This window comes from Silurus meridionalis, chromosome 11 (assembly GCF_014805685.1).
Source record: "Silurus meridionalis isolate SWU-2019-XX chromosome 11, ASM1480568v1, whole genome shotgun sequence".
Classification (NCBI taxonomy): Eukaryota; Metazoa; Chordata; class Actinopteri; order Siluriformes; family Siluridae; genus Silurus; species Silurus meridionalis.
This window is the reverse complement of record NC_060894.1, coordinates 8,838,371-8,855,216: the sequence shown is the minus strand read 5'-3', so window position 1 is coordinate 8,855,216 and position 16,846 is coordinate 8,838,371. Positions and strand designations below refer to the sequence as shown.

The 16,846-nt window shown below is 36.6% G+C and overlaps 1 protein-coding gene and 1 long non-coding RNA gene across 3 annotated transcripts in view; one reads left to right on the top strand and one right to left on the bottom strand.

The window, feature by feature from the left end:
• Window positions 1-2,904: 2,904 nt before the first annotated feature.
• LOC124393834 lies at window positions 2,905-5,504 on the bottom strand. Its single transcript, XR_006927390.1, has 3 exons — window positions 5,464-5,504; window positions 3,387-3,502; window positions 2,905-3,302 (listed from the first exon to the last, which is right to left on the bottom strand). It is a non-coding gene; the product is annotated as an uncharacterized LOC124393834 (long non-coding RNA).
• Window positions 5,505-10,212: 4,708 nt separating this feature from the next.
• Window positions 10,213-16,846, top strand: part of unc5cb (unc-5 netrin receptor Cb) — a 152,822-nt gene continuing 146,188 nt past the window's right edge. For both annotated transcript variants that reach the window (XM_046861266.1, XM_046861264.1), the window contains exon 1: window positions 10,213-10,872. In XM_046861266.1, coding sequence (XP_046717222.1) covers window positions 10,731-10,872 — 142 coding nt within the window. In that variant the 5' untranslated portion in view covers window positions 10,213-10,730. The remainder of the gene's footprint in view (window positions 10,873-16,846) is intronic.

Sequence of the window (16,846 nt, the reverse complement as noted above, 5' to 3'; positions counted from 1 at the left end):
ATCTGTGAAAACTGGGGTTGTATATAAAAATGGGTATTTAGTGTGACCTCCTTATACACTGAGCACATCTTGAACTCCTTTCGGAGACTGTCCTGGAGTTTTCTGATGTTGTGCTAGAATACATTGTGAAGCTCATAATTAGTTGCTTATTCACTGCAATGCATTTAACTCCTGCAAATCTCAGAACCTGTCATGATTTTACATTCCAGTCTGCACCCCTTCATTATTAGTTTCAGTTACTGGATAATACGCTTAAGGTGAAGCAGTGTATAATAAGCTGGGACACTAAAGGATTAACTGTCTGAGTCTGAAAGTCTGGGTCCACTAGCAGAACCTGTTTCTCTCTTGTCTTCTCTGCCAGATTCTCCACCGGGAACTTTCCAAGTAGGTATAAACCTTGACCTTTGTAAATGGTTCATAACTTTCAAGTGTGAATGTTTTTTTCTAAAAGATTTTGTTAGACAATTCTAAGATCATTGTAACTGAGTAGCACAAGTAATTAAAAAAATAAACAGAGCATGAACAAGATATTCATTAATATTGCAATTTTATACTAAACAAATATGCTATAACTATAAAGTCACAGTGTTTTACTCCTTTTTTATACCACAGCAAATTTCCAATGATTATTTTGTCTTTTATTTGATAACACATGTATGTTTTTTTTACAATAATAGCTACACTCTTCATATTATTATCTATATTTTACTCGCATGTAAACTATATATCCTATAGTATCCTCACTCTTTGTATTCACACACAATAAGGTATGCAGAATATAGCACTCTGCCGTTACCCTTTAGGACACACAACCTTCAATGCACACGTCTGCTACAAGGATATATAAAAGTAAAAATTTGCACTAGAAGAAGAAGACAGGATAAAGAGCCCTGCCTTTAATGCACAGCATTCTATACCCCTTCTTATTGGCAACACTAAGCAGAGGAAATTATGTCAAGAGTCACCTCGCAAGTTTGGAAGCAAAGCAGAGCATTAACTCGACAAAATGTGGTGCACTCTCCTCTGTGTGTGTGTGTGTGTGTGTGTGTGTGTGTGTGTGTGTGTGTGTGTGTGTGTGTGTGTGTTCTCTTCAGGGAGCTTTTTTAAAGGTTTAGAAAGCCAACAGGTCACTAAAGGGTGCGTTAAAAGTGTATTGAAGAGCACTGGTCAGTTCTCGCTTTTTTAAAGGCCTCATATGGCACATAAAACAAGCGGAAAAACCAACATATTTCATAAAAACAACAACAATAAAAAACATAGACCTGAGGCTTTATGAAAAGGGACCTTTAACATTTATAACCCCAATTCCCCCCAAAATTGGGATGTTGTATAAAATGTAACGAAAAAGAGAAATATGCAATATGCAATATGCAATAATTTGAAAAGCTCATAAACTTATATTTTCACAACATAAAAAATATATCAAATATTGAAACTGAAGGAATATAGAGAAATTTTTAATGAATGGCTGCAACACAGGGACAGGGCCTTGTTTACCATTGTGTAGCATCCTCTCTTCTTTTAACAATAGTCCATATACAGCTGTGACCTGAGGAAACCAGTTGCTGTAGTTTTGGGAGAGGAATGTTGTCCCATTTGTATCTGATACAGGGTCCTAGCTGTACAACAGTCCTGGGTCTTCTTTGTCATAATTTTTATTTCATGATGTGCCAAATGTTTTAAATAGTGAACTGTCTGCACTGCAGGAAGCCAGTCAAGCATGTAGCCATGCTGTAAAATATTATATATAGTATTGTCTTGCTGAAATATGCAAGTCATTTCCTGAAAAAGACATAAAGTCTGTAATGAGGCAAATGTTGCTCTAAAGCATGTATATACCATTCGGCATTAATGGTGCCCTTCCAGATGTGTGATCAGCCTATTCCATAGGTACTAATGTACCCTATACCATCAGATATGTGAGTTTTTGAAGGTTTTGTCAGACCACAGAACAGTTTTCCATTTTGCCTCAGTCCATAATAAATTAGCTTTGGCCCATAGAAGACTGCAGCATTTTTGGATCATGTTCACATATGACTTCTTCTTTGCATTATAGAGCTTTAAACCTGCTTTTGTGAATGTTACTGTAAACTGTGTTAACAGACAGTGATGTCTTAAAGTGTTTCTAAATCCATGCAGTGATTTCCATTACAGAATCATGCCTAATTTTAATGCAGTGCCACCTGAGGGCCTAAAGATTACATGCATCCAATATTCATTTTCACCCTTTTCTCTTGTGCCCAGAGATTTCTCCAGATTCTCAGAAACTTTTGATGATATAATTTACTGGAGATGATGAAATATCTTAACTCCTCATAATTTTATTTTGAAGAACATTATTTTGAAATTTTTCCACAAATCATAGACCGAAATTGGTTAGCTTCTGCCCATCTTTAATTCTGAGCGATTCTGCATCTTTAATATACACTTTTTACACCTAATTATGTAACTAGACTGTTGGAAGTTAACCTAATTTGTTGCAAAATGTTCCCCCAGCTGTATCTTTTTAGTGACACTTACTTTCCTAGCCTATTGTTCCCCTGTTCCCCTTTATTTTATGTGTTGCAGCCATCAGAAATATAATGATCTCTTTTTTTCCTTAAAATGGAACATTTCTTCAGTTTAAACAGTAAAAATTTGCATTATTTTGTAAATTTTTACACAGCATCCCAACCACTTTTGGAATTGAGGTTGCATGAGACGTTCAGTGTCATCTCACTTAGGTTTTTTACTAGAGAGAGAGAGAGAGAGAGAGAGAGAGAGAGAGAGAGAGAGGGCTGTGATGGAACAACTGTTTATAGCTGTTCAACATAACAGGAACTAACTTGTTCAACAACATTAAATTACCATAAAAGGTAAAAAGTACAACATGCCTGAAACTCAGCATGAACAATTAAGTTCACGTGAAAGTCAGCTTTGATTATATTTCTTGAAATACCATAATCATTGTCATAATTGGCAAAATGACTTAGCACGGCAGGGATCATGACGATACAACATCCATAATTGTATGCATTAGAACAAACAAAACTCAGGAAACACAGAGATGTAAACTATGAAATCTGGGTTTTGTATTTGTGCAACAATCAACAAATAGAACTGGCAAGGAGGCAAATAATGAGAAGGGTAAAAATTGCAAACAATCTAAAGGCTAAACTTCCAATGTAGGCTTCTACTCGAAGGCAGCCCCAGTATCACCAAGCTGCCACTTTTGGGCTCTTGAGCAAGGCCCTTAACCCTCCGTGCTCCAGTGGGGCTGCATTGTGGCCGACCCTGCACTTTGACACCAGTTTCCAAACAAGCTGGGATATGGGAAGAAGAAAAAATTTCACTGTGCTGTAATGTATATGTGACAAATAAAGGCTATTCTATTCTATAAATTGTACCTATGCTGAGGAAGCTTTAACTACTGTTAAAGAACCATCTTTGTCTTTTCTTTGTAGCTGTTCACACACTCTGGATCAACAATTCCATATGGCTACTTGTGGTTCCTAAAGAATCCCTTAGGAAACATTAATGTCCAAAGATTTATTAAGGAACCCATAACCATCTATAGATCTTTCAAGGAATTATTTAAATAAATTTATATCAAAGTTTATATGTATATGTTATTCTCTATAGTAATGACTTAAGTGGCCACTGATCCACATAAACACACTTTAAAAAAAATGTGAATTGTGAGAAAATAAGTTTATATAAGCAGAGGTTTACATAGCATTTTTGAAAGGAGTCTTCAGTGTCATTGCTTTGGATCAGCCAGTGAGACGCAATAAAGACTGTGACTTCCTTTGGATCCTAAAAAACCCTTTAGGACACATTTACAAGCCAAAGATTTACTGAGAAACCCTTAACCATCTAAACATCTATCTAAAGATTTGACCTTTTTCTCTGCACTGTTTGGTGAACATTTAAATAAAAGTTAAGATTCAGAAGGGTTTTTTATTAAACCCTCCAGCATAGTGAGCATGATTTGATATCTCACATTGTCTTTCAATAATGACAGTCTGAGGAGTTCTATCAGTTTCTATCACTACTTTTAAGTCTCTTCAGATGTTCTCTAAGATGTGCTGACACGGAGGGACATGTCAAAGTCTCTGAGTGTGGATAATGTGTTCATTGGTGGACTGTAACTAAGTAAAGGTAAATCGTTACAATACATAAGTAACTTTTTCATGTATTTGAACTTTACTGAAGTATTTCATTTTGGGGACAATTTTACTTTAGCTTCATTACATTTCAATCAAATATTGTACTTTTTACTGAACTACATTTGGAAAAATCAGTTGTTCCTTTTTATTTATGAGTGGATAAATACTTAACTGCTCAAGCACACAGCAAGCCACCATGCCTGACTCTTGCCACAACACCTGTGGCCTTATTTGTGCCGTCTTTTTTAGTAGTTGAAAAGATGCCTTTGAGCTCATGATAATTTTACATATCAATCAGTGTTTGACTCATTACTATCATTCTATTAATTGGTGTGCTAAGAGTAACATTACTTTTACTCAAGTGAAAGTTTAAAGGGAGCACTTTTACTTTTACTGAAGTAATATTTTACATAGAGCATTTGTACTTGAACTCGTGGTTTGTGTACTTCGTCCAGCACTGGTTGTGTTTGGGTGATTTGAAATTGGATGAGGTTAGTTTTGGGGGGATGAGTACATGAGTGTCGAAACTCCAGCAATGTTTAAATACATGCATACACATACATTGACATTGACGATTACCAAGACTTAACAAGACTAATTACAAAGAACCAGTGTGAACAGAGTGCACGAGGCGAGAACAGGATAAAGAAACAAGAGGCAAACAGGAAGAGTTCGGCTATGTCAAAAACATTGTGTTGCTTAACCCCTAATTTAAATAGCAGTGTTTTAATGAGATCATACTCTATATACATAAAATGCTCCCGAAACCTTTTTTTTTTCATTAAGCACAAGGTTGCCAGGTTCACTGTTGTTCTGATGTATTGTTGGTTGAGCCTTTTTTTGTTCTAACCTTTAGGGTTGAATTATTTTTCATATATACATTTATTGAATTATATAAGAGTTTACCAGCCAAAACAAGAAATATGTAGGGTGATAATAAAGCATTTACAGATAACAAAAAGTAATACTTATATAAATTAATAATAGTAAATTAAACTACTTTTTAGATACAGACTCTGTATTTGTGCTGATTGTTTCACAAATATGGTAAGAGATTAACTGTGGTAAGATTGGTTAAGGTTGGGATTTGGGAAACAAGGTTTTGAGTTCAAATCTCAGCACTACCATGCTGACACTTCTGGGCCTTTGATCAGGGCCCTTAAATGTCATTCTGGATAAGGGTGTCTGCTAAATGCCATTTTTATTATACTACTAATTTAAGAACATAAAATTAAAATCCAGCTATCAGACAATTTATTATAAAAAAAACAAAAAAAAAACAATGCCTTTGTCAGGCATATGCCAATGGACTTACGTCTCCCATCAACCAATTTGCCTCCCTGTGTGCCACATGACTTCACTTGTCATGAATTGCACACACCTGTTTCTTGTCTTGGTCTTTATTGTTGCCTCTCACCCTGGTTGTATGTAGTTTGTTTTCTTGCCTTAGTGCTTCATGCTTTGTCTCAATAAAGTCAGTTTGCACTTGCATCCACCTGGAAAATTACTGCAATACAAGAGAAATAAAAGACTTGCTGACTGGTGGTAAAATATTTTCTTAAAAGCTTCATGATTTATTTGAAACTCAAAAGACCTTCAATACTTATTGAAATGTTGAAAGTAAAACTAAAAGTGCCTTTCAAATAGTTAAAGATTCATTATTTGGCCTACAAAGAATTATTCTCAAATAATACCTAGAAATGTATATGTAGAATTACAATAGATTTAAATGAGAACAATTTCCTTCAGAAGTCACTTTTATACATTGTTTGTATAAAATGTTCCCTAACCAGATGCACAGAAGGCAACCTACATAGCTCAAAGCAAGTGTTATTAGGAAAGCTCTCTGACAGATTTTTACAGCAAAATGTGAAATCTACTTCATTTTTAAAAGTTCAAACATCCCATATGCACGTTCCTGAAGTTTTAATTAAAAGGAATAGCTTAGCCATTTCGTGGCATAACCATGGAAACCACCACAGAGGAACTTGATGTATTCTGCACTCAGAGTACCAGGTCTAGCATTATACGAGCAGACCACCCATGATAACACCCGTCTTTGTGTGTAAATGTGCTTTTGGAGTTGTCACTTATGAAGATTAAAGGAAGCACGGCATTTATACGGCGAGAAAGGAGGATCTCCGATCTGAGGGCATGCTGGAGCTCCACTGGCTAATATGTAAAAAAAAAAAAAAAAGCTGGCGGGAGAACTTGTCTGGTGAACATGTCCAGCATCAAAGAGTGTCATGTCGTGACTTATACATAATACAATAGCTAGTTGTGGCTTTGATTTTATGGGCTTTTGATTTTTGTGTACTTGATAGGCCTGGCAGACATTAAAGCTATCCATCAGGAATTGCTGAAGCAGCACAGGGCCTTTTGGTTCAGCAAAAGAGAACATCATGTGCTGTGTACCAAATGCTGGACAGTAGAAGCTTACTAGTGACGGCTGTCAGTTCAAATTCTAGGCTTTGCATAATCTTTCTTATCCATAAAAATCGGGGCTGGTGCCTCAGAAATACCTGGAAACTTTTATTTGGCTAAAACTATGTCAGCATAAGCAATAATACCAACCATAGTTAATTTTTAATGCTAATATTTGGCTTGTATTCATTAATTCATGCATTGGTAATTGTCAAAGTGAATCCTAAACCTATTCCCAGCTAAGGATGGCTTCTAGACTTGACCTTGGGATGGGATTCTGGTCCGTCACAGTACACCATGCAAACTCACCAATTCACCACCATGTTTTAGAAAATATTAGGGAAACCTTGAGACAATCATCAGCCAACAATACACAAAGTTCAGAATCCAAACAGAACCCCCAGAACACTGAAGCAGCAATGCAACAACTTCATGTTTACCTCTGGCTTTTAGAAAAACACATTTTACCACCTCAAACCCAAGATATAACAGTTCAATTTAAAATAAGTTATACATTCATGTTGCTTCCAGCAAATTTGAGTTTATGCCAAAGGTTTGATTCAGCGTCTTAACATTTTTGTGAATATTAAAACTTGCAACCAAAGACGTTCCTCTAAGATGAAGTTCCAAGTAGAATCTCTTAAGCAAGCCCTAACAATATATACAATCTAAAGATCCTCGGGGAGGTGCTTTTTTAAAATATAAATATAAAATAGTGCAAACAAAACTGTGCTAACATTAACATGTGGCTCCCATCCAAAAACCCATTAAGGAGCTCTGAACAATCTAAAGATCTATTAAGAAACCATTTTTCTACAAGTGTAACTGTTAAAACAATGTTTTGTTAGCATTAAGACATGGCTCCTATTCAGTTAGACTAACTTGGTACATTGAGGAACATTTAACCCTGCAAGGACCAACTGAGTATCTCTTTTGTGTAGATGCAGTTTAGCTGTTCAAACATAGTTTTGTGATCATTATCAGGTGGATACTTTTCTGTTAGACAATCCCACGAGCCATCATGGAATCATTAACCATCCAAACATCCAGTGGGGAACCATTAACCATCCTAGACACCTTTTTATTTCCAAAAAAAAATGTGGCTCTAAAAACAATGTTTTGTTGTCCTCAGCATGAGTATCCTTCGATTACACTCAAAATCCTCAAAGATCCAAATATTCCTTTAACCATTCCAAGATTTATTGAGGAACTATTAAACATTCAAGGATTTATCATATAAACCTTTTTCCAAAATGTATTTCTTCAAACTAAGTTTTGTTAGCAATTGTATGTGGTTCTCATTGTGTTAGACTTGTCCAACATCCTTTGAGGGACTGTTAACCATTTAAGTATCAATCAAAAAAAACAAAAGGTGTTAAAGGTATAGCTGTCCAATGTTTTAAAATTGGAATATGATTTCCATTCTTTTAGACCATTCCAAAATGTAATGAGGAAACCTTAACATTGTTAGAAATCCATTGAGGAACCCTTAACCGTCCAAAACGATTCATTGAGGAAACCTTAACCATCCAAAAATCTTTTGAGGAGCCATTTTTATAAAAGTGGTCAACCAATTTTCTTTGCAAATCCTGAAAAAGTCTGAAAATTGTGAAGGGAAAAAAGCTGTTTAAAAAAGGAACACACTTACTCAGCATTCGATTATTTCAGGTTTGAAACAACACCCATGTTGAGTATAAATCCATGAACTGACACGGATATTTGGAACACTATGCCGTGGTGTTATTTCGCTATTTACACCACTAGCGTTTAACCATGAGCTGATGGAATTTGTATGTTCAGTTATGCAACACAGCAATTTCCTCCTACTTGAACCATTAAAATGTAAAGTACCCCCAATATAGGGACGATTGATGAGGTGATATTGCAAGACACACCTCTTGTTATCACAGCTCTAGACAACAGGCACCAAGGCCTGGGGAACAAAAATCTGCATACTCAGGTTATCTAGGCTTGTGCTTCTCTTCCTGCCATAATTATCGATTTTGCCTTGTGACCCGAGAGCAGGTTTTCTGCAATTAGCCTAGCTAAATGAATATCAGGAGAGCACCGATAAGCGGTGCAAATGTACTTAAAGAGGTGGGGGGAGGGGGAGGGGCTTTAGTGATTAGATTCCTGAGAGTCTTATTTCTTCCACTCTTCTCAGTGCTATGGATTGTGACTCAGAGGTGAAATACTAACCATAATGTTGTTGAACTTTGATGAATGTACTGTTCTTAAGAGTTCTGGAGGAATGGGGTCAACAAAAACCAGTTGTTATAAGTAGGCTGCAGATCACTCACACATTTGAGGTAAATCTAAAAAAGATCAAATAAACATCCAAACAAACAAATCTAAACACACTGCGTTAGCATTTTATGTGCTTGCTCACCATCAATCTAATCCAACATTGGCACTATAATAGTAGATATATAATAGATAGTTTTTGCTATCTTTTTTGACTTTCTAAAGTGCATGTTTTTTGGTTAATTGCAACAAAATGTAACGCAAATTTAGAATTATTAGCGCTAACGCTCGAATATTTGAGAATTGTCGAGTATTTTGTGTATTTTGTTTTTTTTTTATGCTACTACATATCGCTATGAATCGTTTCCTGAGTTAGCAACTAAATACATGCATGACTTTAAATAGAAAACCACTGTAAATGTTGAAACATGGTAATCTTGTCAACAAGTAGCTAAAGCCATCGATCTTTAATGCTCAGTGTAACTAGCATGATGACTGAGCTTGAGCTGCTGTTTGACAAATAGACAGTCCACAGCAAAAAATATATAGTTTTATATATATATATATATATATATATATATATATATATATATATATATATATATATATATACACACACACACAAATAGTGTAAATGTGTTACCAGGTGAATGATACAAAGGTACAAATAGTGGGACTAACGCCTCAGCAAGCGTTATTTTTTTTCCCCCTGCACTAAAATTGTCACTTTATGTAAATTCTTTATTTAAATGTGTGATTATCCTTACTGTCATAATAATATTACATAAACGCTGAATTGTGTCATGTATTTTCCCTTGTCAGAACAGTACTGTTTTCTATTTTCTTAAGCACAGGCTGTTCTCCATGTTAAGGAACTAAGGTTCTGTGTGGATTTCCTCTTGGTTCTCCAGTTTCCTCCTACCACATGCCCCAAACAACCCCTCCCACACACACACACACACACACACACACACACACACACACACACACACACACACCCAACTGTTTTTTAATGATGCACTGTTGCACAACACAATTTTGCAGTTGCCAAATTATCAATTTTGGATAAAACTCATTGAATTTGACCGAATCATGAATTACATTGAATCTGATCTTAGACAATGTTTAGAGTATAATCAGGTTGTCTTTTGTTTAGTTATGCTGATCCAAGATTCTGTATGTCTCATATGTGTTGCTATTGGTCTGCATGATTTGCTTCGACAACAGTATGATTAATACCATTCAGGACAAAGAAGCTCAATGTAATGAATTAATGGAGCTTATGTGCAGGTTGATCCTCCGCTCCGTTATTGCGTTATCCGCGTCAGGGTTTTCTCGTCGCCGCTGCACACCGTGTGTGTGTGTGTGTGTGTGCGTGCAAACGCGTGCGCGCATGTGCATGCTCGTGTTTGGATTGGTGGAAGCAGCATGGCGCTGGTGGAGAGGCGCGCGCTGCTCCGGCACTCGGTCAGAACGCGAGGCGCGCGCGCTTGACTCGGAGGTGCAGAAGATCGTTCCACCGAACGAGGAGCAGAACTTCGGTGTCCCACCTTCACCGTGTTCGTACTCTGCGGTTGAACATGAGCTGATTTTGTTTTTCTTGTTTCTTACGCGGCGCTGGATCGAACAATCAGACGCAGAAAGGAGAAGGAAGGAAAGAAGGAACTGGGAAGGAATTTACGCTGAAGCGTTATTTTGATGTTTTGAGGTGCGGCGTGTTTCGCTCTTCTCAGGAGGTTCTTATCACCAACAGCATTTTAACCAAATAATAATAATAAAAAGAACAATACCGACCGACGATTGGTTTGCAAGCTGCACAAGTTTTGCATCCGTTTGATCATTTTGAAAGTTTTTTCGGGGTGAAGCGGAGCGAGCTGACGCGCCTCGCGACTCCTACATCAATCAAGCTGTCTGATGCGTCTCCGCTGGCGGATTTCTCCCGAAACTGTCATGGGGAAAACTAGTGCAAAGATTGCGCGATGGACTGCATGCTTACCGCGCATCATTACACCAATTTTACTGCTCGCCGTTTTCACCGGTACCAGCAGAGCTCAAGGTAAGAGATACAGATACCCGCTTTGCTCCTGAACGCAGCAGACGCGCGCCGAGCGACAGGCGGACGGGGTGCGCGCCTGCTTGTGTGTGTGTGTGTGTGTGTGTGTGTGATATATATATAAAATATAGCGTTCTAAAGTTAATCAAGTGATCAAACGTTATTACACCAAAACATGTTCAATTTGGCTTTTTAATGAAGACGTGCTTTTATCTATCTATCTATCTATCTATCTATCTATCTATCTATCTATCTATCTATCTATCTATCTATCTATAATTTTTTATTTTTAATACACACACACACACACACATATATATATATATATATATATATATATATATATATATATATATATATATATACACACACACATATACATTATACATTATATATGTATATGTATATATATATATATATATATATATATATATATATATATGTATATATATATATATATATAATATAAATAATTATAAAATTTTTCTATATATATATATATATATATATATATATATATATATATATATATATATATATAAAATAATAAATAATTATGAGGTCATGGCCTTACTGAAATTGTTTTTTAATTTTTAAAATTATTTTATTATTGTTGTTTTTGTTGCAATAAACCCCATGGTGCTCTTCAATGCTCTTGCTTTTGTCCTAAATCCTTAGTTTGCACATTTTGTATACACAAACACACAATCATTTCTATACAGTAAAATTCTAGATACTTTTTGTGATTGATTAGAAATATATATATATATATATATATATATATATATATTTATATATATATATATATATATATATATATTTTTTTTTTTTTTTGTTATTTTTACACGTTTGTGGTGAAACTTTGAAATACCATAGTGTGATGAATAATACTGATGAGTGTGATGGCTTCCGAATCATTACCTTCAATTCCTACGGTACTCAGGCTTAATTATTTCTATGTTCTCTATACTGTATTTGGGAAATGAAACGGAAAGTGGAGTGGCTGAACTAATTGACTTATGATTCAACATGTTTTTTAATGGATGTGTATTAAATTTAGAAGACTTTGTGCCCATAAATGCAGTTCATTGCTTCTCACACTGAAAGAAATATTTTTTTATGTGAGGTATAGATCTTTCTGAATGCAGAGATCATGTTTCTTGGTGATTTCGGGTCTCAAACCCTTAAGTCAGAAAGAGTTTATATGGTCTTCTGTATTAAGACCGTTGGATGTTTTAGAGTATTGGAACCCGTCTTACTTCAGATTAACATCATTTCCTGCTTCATCAAAAAACATAAGTGGGTTTAAAAATTCGTATAGAAATTCATATTCATGTCTCAGGCAGTGTTATGTTCTATCACTTTTGCTCGTTGCTGGTGTTTAATGCTGGATATAACAACACATCCCTTGAATCTCTGTGCTTATACTTTTTTTCCATTTTCAACTCATTTTCCTCATCATGCTTTTTTCTGCTCCAGAGTACAAGTTTCTGCCCCTTTTCTGTGTTCCAGATGTCACGTTAAGACATGAATCCTACATTTCCTCATTCATTGGCACTTGAAGAAGAAGCAGCAAGGAGCCGCTAGGTTTTCGTTTAAGAGTTGATTGTTATCTGAGTAAACAGTTTGTCATATTGTCAGTGTTTGAGACAATGTGAAGACCCTTCTCCTTCCATTAACGGCCAGTTTGCTTAAATCTGCACTTGGGCAAATGTTTGACAGAGTCTCAAACTCTTTCTGAGTGAAGCTCTTAGACAGGTCCAGTGTTTGTGTATGTATGTATGTATTTATTTGCTCAGTTGAAGTAGCTGATCTAGTAGTGATGACGATCACAAAGAGAATGCAATTATGGCCGACCAAATCCAGGACAACGAAGTGGTTGGGAAAAGGGGTGGGGGTTGTTGGGTTTACACAATGCTCCTGTTGTCCTGTCCAATTCCATTTTATCCTCCAAAACCCAACAATGCGTTCAAAATTCAATATGAAAATGAATAACCGCTGAGCTAAGAGTGTTAAAAAAAAAAATCACTAAGATGGGTAACGTTTTGTAAGGGAAGGGAAAAGACAGATATTTCTAGAAAGGTTTGCATGTTTAATGCATAACATGGGAAAGGAAGGAGGCTGCCCGGCTTCGGTTTCTGAAGGACACTGCAGGATGACATAATCCCTCCATTCCTGACCCAGTGGCATTGACTATAAAGGAAACATGAACCAGGCAGCTTTGTGTCCATTAAGAAGTCAATATTCACAGGAAAACATTGTTTGCACCTAATTAATGGGCCACAGGGTTGGTTTTTTAGTGCATATTCCAAAATCCCAAGTCATTTATGATGTTGAGTGGATTTCTTGAACCGCCATCACCTCCTAACTCAAGATTTCCCTTGCTCTTTTCTACCCCCACTGCTCCTCATTTTCCCTCACCCCTCAAATTTTACTCTAATACACTTGTTATAATCAAGTGGCCCGAATCCAGTTTACAGTGGCTCAGAAACTGAAGCGTGCAATCCCAGATTGTCTCAGTTATCTCCTGACACTAGGGTTTCCAGCTTGCTGTGGAGAGAGAGAGAGAGAGAGAGAGAGAGAGAATAAAGAATGATTGATTGAAGAGTAAAATAACGGACTAGCTGAATTATCTGCATCTAAATGAACGCCATGTCAAAGGGCAAGTCAAGAGGGAGTCGGAAAATTTCTGTGTATCTTTGAGACTCTCTTAACCGTAATGTTTTTCTCTGTTCCTTTGGAATAAGGTGAGGGTTTTGGGCTGTCTGTCTGTTTGAATATTGTAGATCCGCCGTAAAATCTGCAGATGCCAAATGTGTCTAAATCCTACTTGTAAAAAGTATGCTTTGTTGCTAAAGCTGTGGAAATCTGGATCGATCCGGTTATTTCTTCCGTTGTTCATCACACTCCTATGAAACCATCAGGGAAAGTTGTGCATGTAACGCTGCACACAAGGACTCCTTGTTTTTGTCCTCGGAACTCGCACCAACCACAGAAAGCTGAACCCGAAGTCAAAAAGCCACAGAGTCGCAACATGAGTTCACTTTTTCCTCTACTCTTTTTCTGGTGCTGAGATTTGCTCCCTGAGCTTTGTTTACTGATTGCGCTGAAAATATTACAAGGACACGAACACATACACAAACATATATGTATATATATAAACACACACATATATATATATATATATATATATATATATATATATATATATATATATATATATATATATATATATAAACCTCACTAAGTGTAAGAACATCCGAGCGAGCAAGAATGTTATTCCTATCATATTATTGCTTCAACTACTTCCCTTGTTGCAGAACGTTGGCGTCTCTAGGGCACTGCTAAGGTTACAGCGCGACGCACAAAGGCGGCATTGTCTGCGAGAAAAGTCTATCATGCAATGACCTGGCATAGGTAATGCTTTAAAAATGATATAGGACCTTTTTTTTCACAGGGTTTAGGGGGACTATGGTTGTTGCAATAGGAGAATGATCAGAAATTTCTCAGTGAGTTAATTGTGTGAGTGGGAGCATGGCTCGCTCGTACTCGTACTGAGGAGAATTTTTTATTTATTTACCTTTTTAAGTGATAATTACTGTGAAAAATGGCTTGCTGAGGTTGCAACTCTCTGTCCTGACGTCACACAAGGAGTCGAGATGTATTAACCTAGCTGTTTCTTCACCCAGCTGTGCAGGTAGGTTAGGCAGCCAAAAGGCAAATGCAGTGACAGCCACCTCCTCCTTTTCCTCAGGTCTTTGTTAGGGGGAATATAAAAAAAAAAATTGGAGCTGAGAGAAGGACCGAGTGCAATTAATCACCCACTGTCACTGGCGTAACTACAGGGAAGGCATCAAAGTGCAAGCCTTCAGTTCTATTAGCAGTCCATTAGCGGAGGCCGGCACAAGTAGCAACACTTCATGCGAATTCCAGTTCGGAAGTGACTGACCTGTCTGTCATCACTGCCAATAGCTCTCTCTCTTTCTCTCTATCTGTAATGACTCTTACGTCTTCATTCATACACACCATGGCACTTTTTTCTTTATGAGAATGGCGCTACATGAAACAGTTCTATCTGTATCGCACCTGTGTTATGATTGCGTGGAGAAAAAAAAAAACACAGGCTCTCGCTGTGAAATCCAAACCCAAACAGCTCACTGTTTTTCATTCGCTTACGCAGGATCTTCAACGAGGCTCCTAGGCTCCCAATTACAGGCTTGGATCAGAGGAAGGTAATTGATGGTCTTTACTCTCAGTGAAGAGGGTAATTGTGACCAGGATGTGGAGGGAGATGTGAGAGGAATTACCAGTTAAGAGGCCTCTTTTTGGGGCCAAAGTGTAGAGGGACAGGCTTCCCTTTTGTAGATAAGACCTGGTTATAAATAATACTGTATATAAAATATACTACTACTGTTTATATGTTTCTTTTTTTACAGGCAGATTCTGAGTAGGAGTACATGCAGGGTTTGATGTATGATGAGGGGCATATTGTGATGCCTTTTTTTTTTACTTAATTGTATTTACTATTATTACAATATGCAATATTTTCATACTTTGTCATTTGCTTTTTTAAATTCTTTAAAAAACATTTACATTTATATATTGAATCACAAAATAAAATAAATGTAATGATTTTGTCGACACTAAATACAATTGTATTCCTATTGCAAAGAAGTCACCGAGGAGCTGTTTTATGTTTGATATCATGGTATTATATATAATTTTACATATTATTATTATTATTATTATTATGCTGTATGGATGTTAGAGAGTCGGTTACCAGGTGAACTGCGAGCATAACAGTGAGCGTTGTTGTGGAAATGAAGAAAACCCTCGGTGCTCAGTGCTCGCTGAAGTAAAATGCTCACTCTTTCACTAAAGATACTGTGCAAGTAGATGCTGTATGTTCTCCTCTTTTGTAGTCATCAATGCAGCTCTAATATGACGAGTGCTTTTGTCATTTCGCTTGGAGCTCTCTGAGCTGAGCTGATTCTGACACGAAAGAATGCAAAACCCAAAACGATTAACCCGTGTGCTCTGTGCGTTTATATTGTCGATTGCTAATTAATAAGAAGCGGGGTGAACAGGGTTAAGAGCATTCTGCATGTTGCTTTGTTGAAGCCTGAAGTGCCACCAAAAACAAGTGCCACGCTTTTATTTTCTTCTTCTTGTCCTCCGAGGGCACTCTCGCCACACAATCTTTGAAGATGTCTACAGGGATTGCATCACTGAGTGGCACAGAGTGGTGTTAAAAGCAATTTGTTCTCCATCCCACCTCACTCAACAGACCCAAACCTGCTTAATGCACAGAGATAACACGCCTCACTTGCTCGTTTTTCTTTTTTTTCTTTTTGTGCAGACACCTGACATGCCCTTCGGACACTTTACTGGGGTGTCTGTTTAATTTAGATCTGTATCTTTACTTGGTGCAAAGCTTCTTAGTATAGACTATTAATACTTTTTCTTTTTTAAACTAATGAGTTACACTTGAGCTCTGGCCAAATTGAACATTATTCTCTGACTCCCGGCTGCATGGGTGTAAACCTCAGACTTCTACATGATATGATTAAGATTAATACGACAATGGTTTGCAATATATCTGCAATGGTATAGTATGTTTCGATTCAGTTTAGTCAGAAAGTTATATAGCGACTGTTGCAGCTTAATAGTTTATCTAGCTTTAAATGCTTATAATGTTAAGATGTTTATATTAAGGATAAAAATAAATGATTACTCAAAAAGACTGTACAGCAAAGCCAATTCTTTTCATTCTCATAAATCAATATTAGCTGAATTTTGTAAGTTTCCATTGTTATAGTAAAACTTTGCTTTTAAGCAGATGGCTTAGGGTATACATTGTTAATATGGTACTACCAGACCCCAAATCTCAACATGTAAAGAGAAAAATAGCTTGGCCCCCAAACACCAGAATATTCTATTATGTTTAAATAGCTTGAAACGCTAAGCTGCTAATGCC